This window comes from Phoenix dactylifera, unplaced genomic scaffold (genome assembly GCF_009389715.1).
Source record: "Phoenix dactylifera cultivar Barhee BC4 unplaced genomic scaffold, palm_55x_up_171113_PBpolish2nd_filt_p 001019F, whole genome shotgun sequence".
In the NCBI taxonomy this organism is placed as follows: domain Eukaryota; kingdom Viridiplantae; phylum Streptophyta; class Magnoliopsida; order Arecales; family Arecaceae; genus Phoenix; species Phoenix dactylifera.
In genome coordinates, this window is record NW_024068372.1 from 94,284 (window position 1) to 111,125 (window position 16,842).

At 37.5% G+C, this 16,842-nt stretch overlaps 1 protein-coding gene and 1 long non-coding RNA gene across 2 annotated transcripts; one reads left to right on the forward strand and one right to left on the reverse strand.

Annotated features, from left to right (window-relative positions):
* The first annotated feature begins 459 nt into the window (after positions 1 to 459).
* Positions 460 to 1,897, forward strand: LOC120107786 (geranylgeranyl pyrophosphate synthase, chloroplastic/chromoplastic-like). Its single transcript, XM_039121241.1, has one exon. The coding sequence runs from the start codon at positions 505 to 507 to the stop codon at positions 1,609 to 1,611; it is 1,107 nt and encodes a 368-aa protein (XP_038977169.1). The 5' UTR covers positions 460 to 504; the 3' UTR covers positions 1,612 to 1,897.
* Positions 1,898 to 6,001: 4,104 nt separating this feature from the next.
* LOC120107788 lies at positions 6,002 to 7,803 on the reverse strand. The gene is made up of 2 exons (XR_005509430.1): positions 7,626 to 7,803; positions 6,002 to 6,381 (listed from the first exon to the last, which is right to left on the reverse strand). It is a non-coding gene; the product is annotated as an uncharacterized LOC120107788 (long non-coding RNA).
* Positions 7,804 to 16,842: the final 9,039 nt, after the last annotated feature.

Here is a 16,842-nt window from a genome sequence, read left to right on the forward strand (position 1 = left end):
TGCAAATATTTTTTTTTTAAAAAAAATTGTTGATGGAAATGAGATTGATCAACTTCTCCAATTTATAATATAATAGAATTAGGTATAATAGATTTAGACAACTGATATAAAAAAAGTTTGGTTAACAAAGAGAACTTCTAACATATTTAGATAAATTTAACATATATAAATATGTTCAACATATTGAAGTAATTGTAACATATTTAAGTAAATGTATCATATTTAAAAACTTTTATTTTTAAAATCTTAATGATATTTTAGATGATTTTTTATTTAAGTTACTGCATCCATAGACCCCATTTTTTATCCCATAATTAATACCCAAAATTTCCGACGTTACTCCTTCCCAATCAACCTTTCAATTCATTCCTTTATAATTCCCATTCCTCTGTTATTCCGCCCCGTATTAATGTAATCCCATTTCTCTGTTACTCTTCCCCTATTACGAATAGGAAAAGAATAAGAAAAAAAAAACAGAGGAGAAGAACGCAGCAGAGCAGCAAAATGGCTTCCATTGCTCCTCTCCTCTGCGGCTCGGTGGTGAGCTTTTCGGCCCATCCCTCCACCCGCTCCTCCTCCTTCCCTTCTCGTTCCTTCCCGCCCCCGCTCTCCTCCGCCTCCGCCATCCCCCGGGGCCACCTCGCCTGCCCGCCCCGGGCGGCAATGAAGAACGACGCCTCCGCCGCCGCCGCCGCCGTGGCGGTGGAGTTCGACTTCAAGGAGTACATGCTCCGGAAGGCGGACGCCGTGCACCGGGCCATGGACGCCGCCGTCCCCCTCGCTCACCCTGAGCGCATCCACGAGGCGATGCGCTACTCCCTCCTCGTCGGCGGCAAGCGCGTCCGCCCCATCCTCTGCCTCGCAGCCTGCGAGCTCGTCGGCGGCCGCGAGAGCCACGCCATGCCCTCTGCCGTCGCCGTCGAGATGGTCCAAACCATGTCCCTCATGCACGACGACCTCCCCTGCATGGACAACGACGACCTTCGCCGGGGCAAGCCCTCCAACCACCGCGTCTTTGGCGAGCCCATCGCCGTCCTCGCCGGCGACGCCCTCCTCGCCCTCGCCTTCGGCCACCTCGCCGATCCCGCCTCCTACCCGGCCGACGACCCCGTCGCCCCCGCCCGCATCATCCGCGCCGTCAGCAAGCTCTCCCGCTCCATCGGGCCCGTGGGGTTGGTCGCTGGCCAGGTGGTCGACATCGTGTCCACGGGGCTGGCAGTCCCGGTTGGCCTCGACCGGCTCGAATTCATCCACCTCCACAAGACCGCCTTCCTTCTGGAGGCCTCGGCGGTCATGGGAGCGATTGTCGGCGGGGGCTCCGACGACCAGATCGAGCTGCTCCGGCGATTTTCTAGGCGTATCGGTTTGCTGTTCCAAGTGGTGGACGACATCCTCGACGTGACCCAGTCGTCGGAGGAGCTGGGGAAGACGGCCGGGAAGGATCTGGTCAGCGATAAGACCACATATCCAAAGCTCATGGGGCTGAAGGAGTCGAGGGATTACGCCCGGGAGCTTCTCAAGGATGCAAAAGAATCGCTTTCACAGTTTGATCCCGTAAAGGTGGCGCCTTTGCTTCATCTGGCCGATTACATTGCCCACCGGCAGAGTTAGAGTTTTCGAAAGCAGTGATAGATGGTTGGGAGTCGCAGAAGTCGGAAGCTACCTCGTCCTCTTGCTCCTCTCGGTTACAGGTCGATGCGCCGTTGTTCTTTTAACTTCATATCTATCACTCGTCACCTTCTTTATGAGATGATTTTGAGTTTGATAATTTATACATGTTCCATAGTGATTAGCATGCTGAGATTACCACCAGTATTGGAATCCAACATCCATATCAAGTTACTCTTTGCTCATTTGCATGTGTCTGCAATTGCTGATTAAAGTGTACTCTGCAGCATTCCTCTGTTGTGATTCTAAATTCTTAAATCTAAATTCATTCCTTTTGATGTCCAAAGGTTCTGTTACTCTGCGGCAACAGTAGTTGGTAGTTTATTTCTTGATGAATAAGTTGTGTTCAATGGTGGTGAGACTAGGTGAGTGTGCAATAAGGGTAATGTTTAATTCTCTTCGGAGGTAAAAATTTTGCTGTGGGATGTTGATCCTGGGATTGATACTAGATAAGAATTTTAATAGTATTATGCCCCAAATCCGGAACATGATATGACCGTGTTACCAAGGGGTACAACTAGACTCGGGCATCGGGCCGTGCCGGGCCGGCCCGGCCCAGGCCCACCGGGCCAGAGGGCTAAACGGGCCGTGCCGGGCACGGCCCGCTCAGCAGAGAACGGAAGCCCGGCCCGGCCCCAGGCCCGTCTATTGGCGGGCCGGGCCCGGCACGGCACGAGACGGGCCGTGCCACCCGTCTCGGGCGCAAACGGGCCGTGCCAGGCACGGCCCGTCTGGAGAGGGAGGGAGAAAAATAGCCGTTTCCAACGGCTATTTTCGGAAATTTCCAAAAATGCCCCTTCCAACAGTCCAAAAACGGCTAAATTGAGGGGTATTTTGGGAAAAAATTTTTTTTGGGCTTCTATAAATAGCCCTTCCTCCCTCATTCTCACCACACCAAACCAACTATTCTCTCCTTCTCTACTACTATTATTTCTCTCTTCTAAAGTGCTCTTCTAGCAATTTAATTTTTAGTTTGCATTTAGCAAGTGTTCAAGTGCTACACAAGAGGAGGTTCTTGTTGAGAAGAGAAGGTCACTCCTGTTGAGAGCACAAGAGGAAGCTCAGAATCTCGGCTCTGCCTCTGCCCTCCGACCCTCTACTCAATTCCTCCTTGTGGTTAGTTTTTATTTTTTGAATTCATCAATTTAGATATGTCATCTTTTGAGGAAAGTCATTTTGGCATTCCTCCTGTTTCTGAGGGAGAAGAAACTAATCCCCAACCCCATGTTTCTAGTTTCTCTAGAACTAGTGAACCGAGTGAAGATCAAACCTCTTCTCGTAAGAGGACTAGTGCTGTATGGAATGAATTTGATAGAGTTATGGTTGATGGAGTCTGGAAAGCTAAATGTAAAAAATGTGCCAAACTTTATAGTTGTAGTAGTAGTGGGGGAACAGGGCATTTGAAAAGACATCAAGAGAGTCATAGGATGCATGATTCTCATGCTCAAACTCAAAGTACCATTAATATACAGGGGGATTACTTGTAGGTAATTTTGCATATAATCAAGAAAATCAAAGAAAAGCACTTGTAAAATGGATAGTTAAGGATGAATTACCTTTTAGTTTATGTGAATCTTTTAATTTTGAAGAATATGTTCAATTAAACCTACAACCTGCTTACAAAAGAACTAGTAGGCGTACATTTAGAAGAGTAGCTATGACTAACTTTTTAGCAATGAGACAAAGTTTAATTGAAACACTTTCTACTTTAAATGTAAAAATTTCATTAACTTCTGATATTTGGTCAGCATCTGTAGGTAGTAATTGTTTTATTGCCATTACTGCTCATTATATTGATAATGATTGGCAATTAAATAAACGTATTCTTGCTTTTCGTGCTTTTGATTTTCCACATTCTGGGCAACAAATTTCAAATGTCATTTATCAAACTGCATGTTCATATAATATTAATGATAAAATTATATCTATTACTTTTGATAATGCATCTAATAATAATTCTGCTGTTACATTATTAAAAGACTCATTGCATCCCATGTTAGATGGAAATTTATTGCATATTAGATGTGCATGTCATATCTTAAATCTTTCTGTTCAAGCTGGCATGGGCATGATTCAAGATGTGATTTTAAAAATTAGAAATGCAGTTTCTTTTATTCATACTTCAAGATCAAGACTTCAAGAATTTAAGGAACTATGTATAAATCATGGTAAACGTTTTAAAAAATTTAAACTTGATGTAATTACTCGTTGGAACTCAACATATAGCATGATACATGATGCATACCCATATAAAAACTTATTAAGTGCATATATTAATGATCGTGGATTAGGCTTTACATTGACTGAAACTGATTGGAATAAAGAAAAATTTTGGAAGATTTTTTGCTTAGTTTTTATAATGCTACCAATGTTCTTTCTGGTATTTATTATCCAACTTCATGTTCATTTTTACAACAAGCATATATAATTAGTCAAAAATTTGCAGAACATAGATATAATGATGTTTTAATGCCTATTATTGACCAAATGGAATCTAAATGGAATGAGTATTGGGACAAGATATGTCCTATGCATAACTTAGCTGCTGTATTTGATCCAAGAGTTAAATTGAATGGCGTGCTAATTTTACTTGATGCATACTGTGAAAATATGATTAAAGATCCTGAACCTGCTAAAAATGAGGTAAAACAACTTCTTTATGATATTTATGCTATATATGATGAAAAAATTCGTGGATCTAGATTTTCCGTACAAAGCTCTATTTCTTCTTCTAGTAGTTCTCGTTCGTCATCTATTTTTTCATTCATTGCACAGAGAAAACACACACATGCTTCAAGTTTATCTTCATCTTCTTCATCTTTAAGTAGTGAACTAGAATTTTATTTACGAAATGATCTTCAGTCTGCATATGATGAAAATCAAATAGAGAATCTAGATGTATTATCTTGGTGGAAGAGTGTTAAAAATCAATATCCTGTTATGTCTGCAATTGCACGCGATATTTTAGCTGTGCCAATGTCCACGGTAGCATCGGAATCCGCTTTTAGTGCAGGTCGGCGTGTTCTTGACGAAAAGAGAAGTAGGATGACGGGCGAAACGGTTGAGATGCTTCTCTGCTTCAAAGATTGGTTGGATGCTGAGGCAAGACTTCAAGATAAAGGTGGACATAATACAACATCCTCTGATGATAATGATACAAACACTACTGAAGAGTGAATACTGATTCACTGAATCACTGATGATTAGTAAGATTTCTTAATTTTTTATAATTGTACATTTTTATTTTTTTAATTGTTAAAGTGAGTCATCTCTATTTTTTCTCCTTTTTTATTGTATTCTGGAGGTCAGACCAAGGTACAAACCTCCCTTCATGTACCATTTTGATTTAAATTAATAAACTGGTAGGGGTCTATGCCAAACCCCCCACCATTAAGGTGGCTTTATATTAATAAATCCTTAGTTTTCAATATTTATTAATTTATTAAAAAAAATTTATGAAGCATTAATTTTTATGGAGACGGGCCGTGCCTGGCCCGGCCCAGGCCCGCGGGCCAGCCCGGCCCAGGCCCTTATGGGCCGTGCCGGGCTGGCCCGCGGGCCGTGCCGTGCTTGGCCCGCGGGCCAAGAGCGGGCCGTGCCGGCCCAGGCCCGAAGCGGGCCGTGCCGGGCTCGGCCCGCGGGCCAGAAACCCGTGACCCAGCACGGCCCCCTTGAATGGGCCGTGCCAGGCACGGCCCGGTACTGTAGCTAGCGGGCCGTGCCAGGCACGGCCCGCTTCGTGCCGGGCCGTGCCGGGCCGTGGGCGGCCCGGCCCAGTGCCCAAGTCTAGGTACAACCCAAGAAAACATGAAGCGAATATTATTTTTAGCTTTCAAATTCCATCACAACAAAATATAATAATTAAATATCTAATTTTATTATTTATTATATAAAACCATAATTGGTTCAGAGCGTCTAAATCTAACATCAATACCAAACCCATCGCCCTCAATATTCAAAAGATCATTAGCTACAAATTTATAGTCAATAATAAAATTCTTCTAAAAAATATCGCCAAGCTTACTAGCGCAAACTGGATCAACCTTCATCCCTACTAATCCTATTTGCTTGAAGAGAGAAAAATAAAAATAGAAGTATATGAGCGACACAGCTCAGTAAGTAAACTTTTCACTACCTTACTGGATAAAACATAAGTTTTTCATGTCAATACATCGTATGAAGAAAATAACAAATATTCCAAAATAAGCGTTTCATAATACATCGTATGAAGAAAATCGTATGAAGCCCAAAGTCGAGTCTATACTTCATTAATCAAAGACAAAAAAAATATGCCATGAGTCTATACTTGCGTAATATCCATTTTTCGGCCCCGTCATCGAAAGCGGCTTCCAATTGCTCGAAAATTCTCAGCTATATGGGGGACTTGGATGGTGAGCAAAAACAATTGACCAAGAAGTTGGTAAACTTTCGCATGATTGATGGTAAAAGAACGACTCATCAGCATCAGAGGCTGCCCCGCCTACCTTGCCATCAGCCGTCTCAGATGCCATAGATCCCTCTGTCGATGCCGCCAGACCATCAGCTCCGTTGCAGACGTACTCCCGTGGGGACCCGAGCATTCTACATATTCCTGCGATAGAACAGTTCGCCCAGTCGTCTGCCTCTCCCAGTCAGCCTGCACCTGTTGACTTTAGAGCTAGCTTCTCGCTTGAAGGAGCGCTTGAACGGAACTGGACTGCCCTAAACCGCTTACTGAAAGGAAATTAAAAATAAATCATAAGGCAAATCATGCATGAACAAATCATCCATCTTTCATAAATATAGTGCCAAGTTTGAAATCAAATTCGTAAATCGTTCTTCATGTCATGTAATCCTATCATGGATCAGAAGATTGCTTATAGTTATTCGTGCTATGGTTACTATAACTCGTGATAGGCCGGTTTTGTAATCGACGAAATTTCATAATTCATATTCGTTACCAACTTTAACCCATTTGCAGAGAGCTGTTTTCATTGGATGCTAGCTCCAGGGTGTCGTTGACCCCTATATCTAAATGCGGTCATAGCAATCTAAGAGTTTTGAAAACTTATATCTTTTTCTTAAAATATACATATAAATGGTGAAAATCATTAAATGACATGATCAGATTGATATTTTATAACAAAGCTATTTTTATCAACATATTCATAAAACTATTTTTTATAATAGAACATGATTTTCATAATACATATACTAATCCATAATTTTAAGAATAGCATGATATTTCCACAAGTAAATTTTATGCACGAAAAATATAATTATTTAAAAATAATAAGAACTGTAAGATCTACTTACCTCTTTCGTCTTAAATCGTCAAACTTTACTAGGCAATTCAGTTAATCCTATAAAAATAATAAAAATATAATTACTTTTTATTTGATAATTTTAATCGAATTAAAGTAACAAGAAATAGGGACGAGCATTCGACGATTTCGGATGAGTGAGGCCTGAGTGATTTGGTCAACAAATTATAGGTATAAACTCGATCAGGGCCAAGATAGTTCATCATCAATGGGTTCTATGGATCTTGACAAGGCCGAGTGATCGGTTCAGTATGCGACCCTAGGCACCCATGGAGAAAGAGGAAGTGGAGAGAATAGAGAGTAAGTAGAGAGAGAAGTAGGGGGAAGAGAGAGAGAGAGAGAGAGAAGAGGGGAGAAGAGAGAGAAACCTTCTCTCCCTCTGTTTACGAACAGGGAGGCTCGTCCTCCCTTTCTTTCCTTCCTTCCCGCCTTTACCCCGCAAGTCCAAGTGGGCAGCCATGGCGGTCCGGTCCCCACTGGTCAGCAGTCACAAGCGGCCACAGCCCCAGCCAAACCGGCGGCCAAAACCCGGTGGGAATAATCGAAACAGAAGTGCTCTGTTTCGGAAGAAACTCCGGCGATTTCCGGCTCAAACCATGGAATCTAAAGCCCAAATTACAAAGGAAGGAAGAGGAGATGATGACAATCTCGTACCTAGGTCCGGCGAGGCTCTCCGACGACCTTTCCTGGCGAGGAATCGAGGAAGAAAGCCTGGAAAGAGGGCTTGAAATCAGCAGCTACTCTTGACGATTCCGATAGCGGAGATCTAAGGAGGAGGATGGGGATTAATAAGGGGAAGTCTCCGAGTTCTAGTTGAACTCGGAGTCCCCGTTTTCCGCCGGAAGCGGAGGAGGAAGAAGACTCCGAAACTCCGCTTCATCGTGCCACAGGGCATGACGAGCTTGGGCTAGCCTCCTCGGGCCGGCCCACAAGCCCAAAAAAAAACTAGGCTGCTACAAATAGTGTGTCATTAACAATGCCAAGCTCAATACTGGCCCATGCCTGCCACATTTAGGAATGATAGACAAGATATCTTTGAAATCTTATCATCATTTCAGGCCGGCAGCTTCACCAAAATGAAGTTATTCTGCCTATATTTTAATGCACAGCACAGAGAATGCTTGCCCTAGTGATTTTGCCATATTTTATGACTGAATGAATGGATGGCAGGCATTGAGAGATCTGAGCAATTGATTTCCATGTTTGCTGTAAATGATTAGCATTTGGTTGGTCGGTTGCTAGTTTCCTATGTACAGTGCCCAAGTTTACTCGTAGTAGTGAAACTTGTTGGCACAGGAATATAGGAAGCGAATACGTGCAGTTTGTACTCTTCAGGAATAATGTAGTTAACAGCAGAAAAGTCCTAAGGCCTCTGAATGAATGGAGATGTAGATATTCAGATTTGGCAAACATTTATATGGAATCAAGGATATCAAGTGAGAGCACAATGAAGTAGAAGAGGAAGGAGAAATGTAAATAAGGATTATCAAAATATATTTACTTTGAGTGACACCAAAGAACCTCACAACATAACTCAATTTTCCTGAGGAAAAGGAAAGCCCTAAGGATTTTTCAACTCCTTAAAATACCCTTCATAATATATGCTTGTTCAAGTTAATGTAGCATGAACTTTGCCATGAATAGTTCCCTTAATTCAATATAGCTTACTAAATGCTATAAATAATCTGAAATAAAAGAAAATATAATAGATTGATGGCTAAAGTTAAATCCTAAGTACAGTCATCAGTTGCATAAGCTTTTAGTGCATCATGACATGATTTGGGATCTCCATTATGGAGTGATCACTTCCGTGGTAGTAAGTGGGCAACTTAATAGCTGTTAGATTTTTTCTTGGTGAGCTTATTGCATCATGGGACATCACATTTGTTGGGGCTATAGACAAGTATTCATGCTACAAATTTTTTACGTGCTTTTTTAACCCTAAAGAGATTTGAATAATAATATTTTTTCCCCATTCATCATAATCTAAGTCACTTGGTCAAGTGTACATATATTCTTCGCCTAGATTCAAACTTTTATGGAACGTTTAAGTCTAATGTATACTAGTTTTCTTGGATTCGAGCATAAGATCAACCAAGCCTAGACTCAACCATAGAAAGGTGATGGGAGTAGGGCTCTAATTAGAGCAAATTTGGTAAGGACAAATGATCGGGCAGTTGGAGCTAGAGGTAGCTATAGACTAAATATTTGCCCACTATTGCCAATGCTAAAGGAGGTGTTTTAAGGATGTGTTAATAAGTGACTCATAACAATGATGCAGGATTCAATAATTGCTATGAACTTAACCTTTTCTTGCACAAGAAATTATGTATCCTCTTAGCCACGATATGCTAATAGTTTTATCAGGAATGAATTGGTGCAACTGCAAATTTAAATACGACGACGACAATGAGAATGGTATTACTAGTAGTAGTGGCGGTAAGTGCCCTTTTTCTTCGATGCTTAACAGCTTAAGGAGGTGTATTATTTAGAAAATTATTTAATTTCATAAAAATAATTTTTCTAAAGTGGTCTACATAATCACATTTATTTTAGCCATTTAAGATTGAAGGATGATCTAATTTAGCACAAAGATCAGAATAAGTAGAATTCCACTAGATTGCTTAATCCCTCCCATTCCTCTCCTTTTCTTTTTTATTGCTTCAAATGTATCTTTGCATAATGTAAGATACTTACCGAAAAATCTTATTAGAACAACATAATTTTCCGACATCTAAACAGACCTGTCATATACATTAAAGAGAAGCAGTGTAGCATTACTCAGAAAAGAAATACGAGGATTGAGGAAATGTTTGTCTCGTATTTCAAATCTTGAACTTTAGATGTAAGATAAATAAATTTGAAAGGGGATTTACTTATCCTATAAGAGGAATGCTCAAGCTCTCTCAACCCCATTTATTTCTTTTCTTCTCTACCCTATAGAGAAAATTATCCCATTTATTATTATTATTATTATTATTATTATTATTTATTTTGGGTGATTTTGTGGGGGGCGGGGGGGATTTACTTATCCCAAATCCTTATATCCTTTTTTTCTTTCTTTCTGTACACTCCTTCAACTATACTTCACATTCACTCTGCAACTAAGAGTAATACTAATGTAATAAATAATTGCTCAACCAGTATGTGACTTTCTAATTACTTCTCTTTCAGTATTCAATGAGATCATAAATTAGGATTAGGGTGAAGGTGAGGTCAAATTTAAATATTACTATCAATTGTATAATATTTTTTTAGATGAGATTACAATGGAGGCATATCCACTTACTGAAGCCTCTCATATTTTTTTATTTTTTTTATTTTTTGTAGTAACTTAATCATCTGATTTGCTGACAAAGAATATTTGAAATCCCAAGTTCAAGCATTTGTCCTTGTATATCATGTCACCGTGTCTAAGCATGGAACCATCTTCTTTAACATAAGATGATCATAACCTAAAAAGTTTGCAGCTATGTCCTTGGAATATGTATACTATAATAAATCAACTACCATATAGAATCCTATATTAGTGATTAGAACATTGTTGACATAAATCTCTCACAAAAAAATGTTTCATTCTTGATGTTCTACTCTCTTATTAGCTCCTTTTATAGTGGCCACCATACAATTTGTAAAGTTTAGGAAACAATAAAAAAGTTAATTATCATCCATAAATTTCTTCTATAAAATTTCCCTCATAAAAGTATTTCTCTTGCAATGATTAAATCAAGTTTCACATGCATCGTAGCCCAAAACTTTGGACTTTTGAAATTTTCCTCTATAATTTCAATTAAATAGTTAATGTAGTTCTTTCCATCAATCAATACTATATCGTTCACAAATAGCATATAGCTTGATGTAAGTTCATCCATAATTAATACAAATAGATAGAGGTTTAGTGCCTATCCTTGATATAAGCAATTGGAAAAATACTTATTGGACTGCAGCAAATCCCAACACTTGTGAATATTCTAGCATACGTTTTCTCAATTATTTTAATATACCATGTATGGACATTCTTCCTTCTCAATTATACATCATCTTCCATTCATATTAGGAAGAAACAGTACTAGATAGCATATAGATGGAACAAAATTGGAAGCAATTTAAAATCTCCACCATAACTAATGCGACCACTCCATTTAGGTCTAAGATGTTGCGATTTGGCTCGAACCATCGAGATTCGACCTAATAGAAGATCACGTAAGCTTGCAAAATGGGTCTATCTAGCCCATCCAAGTTGCCAATTGTTAGACTGCAATCAAGCCAACCCAAAACTCCAAACGCCATCATTCACGCTCCTCCAAACTAGAAAAATTAGAGAAATCCAAACACGGTTTCATCATTAGAGAAGCCCACGGATAAATGAACAAACCAACACCATTCCTTCCATGGCTCCATCTGATCCTGAAGTGAATAAAATATAGAAGAAAAAAAAGAGGAGCATCATGGAAGAATATTTTTTTTGTTTCCTAGGAAAGCAATTCGATAACGTGGAGCCCCAAATCTCGGAGTAGTGTTAGCAAGTGGACCGGCCACCCCACGTGAAGTCTCACTTTTCCCTGGAAAACCCAATGACCAAGGCTGAGTCAAATTAGCAGTACGTTCCAAATTACTGAAACAAAAATCTTGAATTGCTTTTGTAATTACTTTTTTGTGATCAAATAATTCTAATCTTGAATAATCATTGCTCTAGAAATACTGAATTATTCATCAATTTTATAAAATATTTATAAAATTATTTCTTAGAAAAATATATTTTTTAAGTATTTCAGAAAAAAAAAACTTATATTGATAAATTGTAGCTTGTTGATGCCCTCATAATTCATGCCACCTCTATTCATATATTATTATTTTTTTCTCTTCAAATTTTAGTTTATTCAAATTATTTTCTTTTTTTTTGAATTTTTTTGCTAGATGGTATTTTTTTTTTTTACTGAAGCGGATGTATCATATATGTCGTGTACGAATACATCCAAAAAAGTCAAAAAATAACAAGTCTCCGGATGCATCATATAATATCCTCTTTTCTGATTATAGGATCTTTCCAGAATAGTTAGCCACATATGAGACTATCTAATCTGTTGTTTTGGTCTCACGATATACGTTTTTTGCCTGCAAAGCTATCTCATCACTGACCATAGCCTAAATGTCTTGTGAAACTATTCTCCCACAAATTTTACAAACTCTAACATCTCTTTCAATAATTAGCACTTGGCTTTTTCTGCAACATCTTAGCAAAAGCCATCCCATCGGGAGAAAGGGATAAACCAAGTCCTCCATCAAATGAAGCATATCCAAGAAAAGCCATGGCAGGGAAAAATTTTGGATGCATGCACTGGAAGCCCTGCATTGTCCGGATCAATCCTTTGCTATAATTTTCAAATAATTTCTGGTCAAAAGGAGACATGATGAGAAATGGATCATTATTTGTCTTGATGTGCACACAGGATGGCTTTAGATGGGTCGAATTGAAGACAAATTTGGGCCTCTCATGATAACGTCTGACCTACGATAGCACTGACCTACGATACATTATCCGCAGGTAAGTATAATGGTGCTAAAACTTAGGGCACAATGGGTGCATTAGCTAATGATTTCTTTCTTGACCCACTAAATCATATATGGAAGGTCTTAGACCATCAATTTAGCAATGTTTCTTCTCTCTCTTTCTCGATTGCAATGTTCTTCTTTGAATGGACAAGCAGCTGCTTTGTCTACAAGCCAAGATCGAGTGAGCTAGATCTAGCTTAAGATTAGGTTTCTTTTTAATTAAACCATGTTCAAGCGAAGTTTTTCGAATTTCAAATCAAGCTCTAGCTGGTCATGAACAACTTGTTTAGAAGATTCGGTGAGAGTAAGATTCATCAAAGGCTTTCATACATATGTTTTGAAAAAATTATCTACTTTTTTTTTTTTATAGATTGTATTTCTTTATTTGACTTGGAGTGAGACAAATGGACAAAGAGAAATTTTTTTTGGGAGAGCCTCTTTTTCATGCCTTTCTAAACAGAAAAAGGTTTTCATTTTATTATTGAAGAATTCAATAAAGACTATTGGTTGGAAAGCTAGCACACTTTTACATGCTGACAGAAGTCTTGATTAAATAAATAACCATCTCCTACTACCAACAACATCACCATCTCCATTACCTTTGCTGCAACTATTTTCATATCCATCACCATCAATAAATTTATTTTAAAAAATAATTGACTACATGAAACATATTTATACTTTTTACAAATTACTAAAAAATCGAAATAAAATTTTTTATTTTTTTCAAAAATGGAAAAAATGAAAGTAATGTCAAATGAAATCTTAGCATGTCCATTCTTTTGTTATTATGTCCATCTAAAGAAGTAGAAGCATATTTGTACCGAAAAAAGAAAAGAAGTAGAAGCATATGCTCTCACAAAAGGATTATTAGCATTAGAAAAAACTAGTATCTCAAATGCTAATAATTTGGAGCATGATGCAAATATAATTCGCAAGGCTTTTGTTAGTAAATGGATCTTGCTCATCCTTGGTGCATCTTTCATATCATTTCATATTGCAAAAGCCTTCTTCAAAAATCTTGACAAGGTGAAACATATACCTTGATTTGAAAATCACAGTGCTCATATTCTTACTCCGAAAGCTTTCAATGCCTCGAGTTTTTAGTTTGGCATTACCTAGTGGATGTAATTATTCTTAAGAGTTGAATGAATTTCGATCTTTATAACCTTTTTTTATAAAAAAATAAAATAAATAAATAATATATTTAATTTATTTCTATAATTGTATTTTGAATTTAATCTAGCCTGGCTCAAACCAACCAAATCTAATGGTAGTTCAACTTGTTCACAAATTGGATAAGCCAAATAGGACACAAACATGAGCTAGCTTGATAGCAGCTTAATTGTTTAGCAATTGTAGCTGCGACAAGGCTAGTGTATCAATTTTCCACCGATTTACAAGATTCTACATGCAACCATTCCATGTCGAGTTATTTACCCAAGAAAATACGAGTCCCCCTCATTTATAGGACAAAAATTAAGGAACCTACTTTGTTAATATTTTATTCGCTCCATATACGTAAATTAGTTTGTTTGCAGACCCCTGTGGGCTGTGTCATCAAGCATTGGAAAAATATGAGCCATATTATATATTCTAGGTTTTTGTTCTCTTAATTTTGAGTTGATATCTCTCTCTAATTCCATATTACACTTGACATGGCATTAGTGGAAACTTTAAGAGCAGAAACGCCTTAATATGAATAAGCACAATGAATTTTTTTACACAAGACATACCATCTATTTTACACTCTTCAACATTCTCCTATTCTAAATTCATATGTAAGTAAAACTTTAAAAACAAGACCGATGTTGCAACCTAATTAGCTAATCCACAGTGAACATCTTAGTTTTCATTTGCACCAAATAGCCCTCCTTATAAGAACATCCAAAAATTGATTCCTCCAAGATGGGACATCAAGTTGAGGGCAACCATCCATCTACTTTATATAATATGTAACACCCTCAGCATTGCTATATGGAAATGCCATTGTTTTTGTTTCAAAAAACAATCCATGAGACCCGCCATTTGCAAGTAAGCTAAGATGTAAGTCACAGATCAAAGCTAATTAATTCAGGCATTTTATCTAGACCGCAAGCATTGATCAAATTTTTGTAACTTTATTCAGGATTCTTGTCTCAAAAGATTCGTAAAAGTAGTTGCATTTTGTAAGTGATCCATGATTGTGATGAATTGCAACATATCTGGAGATTTTTTTTTAAAAAAAATTGGGATTCTCAATTTCTAAGAATAATAAGGATTACATTTTAGATATTAAAGTTATGATTGTTTGCATTTTTCTCCTATCCAAATACACAAGGATTTGGATAATCAGCATCTAGAGTTTCTTTCATAAAGGAGTGAAAGGAGATGGGCTTCCTAAATTGCAAAGGACTGCATGCATGCATATGATGCTTGGTTGGAGACATGCATATGCTAAATTTGTTGGTCTCAAAACTGAAGAAAAGCACATATTTTTACTTTGCCAAATATCTGGTACATATCCATAACATACCTTAATAGTGAGTAGAGTTCAATATTCAGGAATTACTTTTGTCATATTTCATTGATGATAGTTTGCCCCAGTAAGCCAAATGTAATTAAAACAAAATTTCAACCCCCCCTCTCTTGGGATTCTATTGCTTGTCCTATTTATACTAGGATTCTTTTCCTAGTTTATCCTAATTTCCTATTTCAATTCTAGTTGGGATAGTTTGTTTTCAGTAATGGCCCATTTTAGTTAGCTTGAGTCTTAAGTTAAATATATATTGGAGTTTATTTTTTAGTTGAAGTGAGGTAGTGATATTTTTCATCATCTAATGAAAGATGGTGGTGCTTTATCATGTAGTGGGAGAGAGTTTGGTTTTATAAATAGGGGAGAGAATTACGTAAAGCGGTGGAGAAAATTCTTTTATACATGGAGCCTCTTTAGCGAGGATATGATTTAAATTTATTCAAAAAAAAAAAGCCGAAGAGTTTAGCTCTTCTTACAAACATTACGCATCAGTTAGTTTTGGAGCTACTCTAAAGTTTGAACAGTTAGAAGACTTTATGCATGACAATTTGATTTCTTATTTAAGAGCAAACGATATGCAGTTACATGAAGCTATTCAATAGCCAAAGTTTTGCTCTTGATTTTACTTGTGTACAAGCAAAGACTCGTACTATAGTGAGCAACAGTTGCAACTTGATGTTTGTTGGATAAGCTAGATGTTCTATGAAATAGTGGTATAGTGACTATAGAGGCAATACTAAGAAAAAGTGTTGCAGGATATCATCGACTTTAAGATATGCATCGAAGAGTATAAGCTAATGAAGGAATTATTGTTCGAGCAAATAAAGGAGTTTTGCTATTCAATTGTACGTTTCGATAGATTGTTACATATTGCTGTTACTACAATGATAATGACAAACGTTATTATCGACAAGTCCAATGTTATCGACATAAACTTCGTAACGAGGGAGAGTGTTGAGAATCTATTGCCTGTCCTATTTATGGCAGGATTCTATTTCTCGTTCTCTTTTAGTATTTGCTTATTTTAGTTAGGTTGAGCCTTGAGCTTAATATATTTGAGTTTGTTTTCTAGTTGAAGTGGGATAGTATTTGTAGTGGGAGATAGAGTTTGGTTATACATAAGGGAAATAATTACATGAAGAGGTGGAAAGAATTTTTTTGTATGTGGAGCCTCTTCAACAAAGCATTTTTGTAAGAAAAGTCAAACTCTTCAGCTTTTATTTTTTGAATAAATTTATTTTTTCTTCTATTTTTTTACTATTATTTTCTTCTTGTCATTCTATACATTTTTTTTTTTTTTTGTGTTGGACATCTTCTCACAAAATAGTATACAAATAGAGTTCTTTACAACCAGCTTGCAATGCACTAAAAAAGATATATTTTTTTGAAAGAAAAGGCAAAAAAGTCCATTTTCTGCTTGACACTTCATGAAGTTGAGTGGTCCCTCTCTACTGCTTAACAACTAACTTTATTCTCAAAAAAAAAAGTTGCATGTAATTAAAGTTGAACATGCATCATACACCATAAAATTTCTTAAGTATTTGTGGAAGCTTGTACTTCTATTAAGCATCAACTGTCAACTATATGTCAGGTGGTTTTACTTGAAAAAAAAATTACTTGGATACTCCCTTAACTTAGCACTAGTTTAACTTAGCGTATGTTTAAAAGTTTCAAAATAGTTTTGGAAGTTAGTTAAGTGATTCAAAATGATCCCGAGTCTCATCTAGCATCCAATATCGTTAAAATACCATCATAAATGACAATTTTATCCTCATTGAAATGTGCATTTATTAAACAATATCA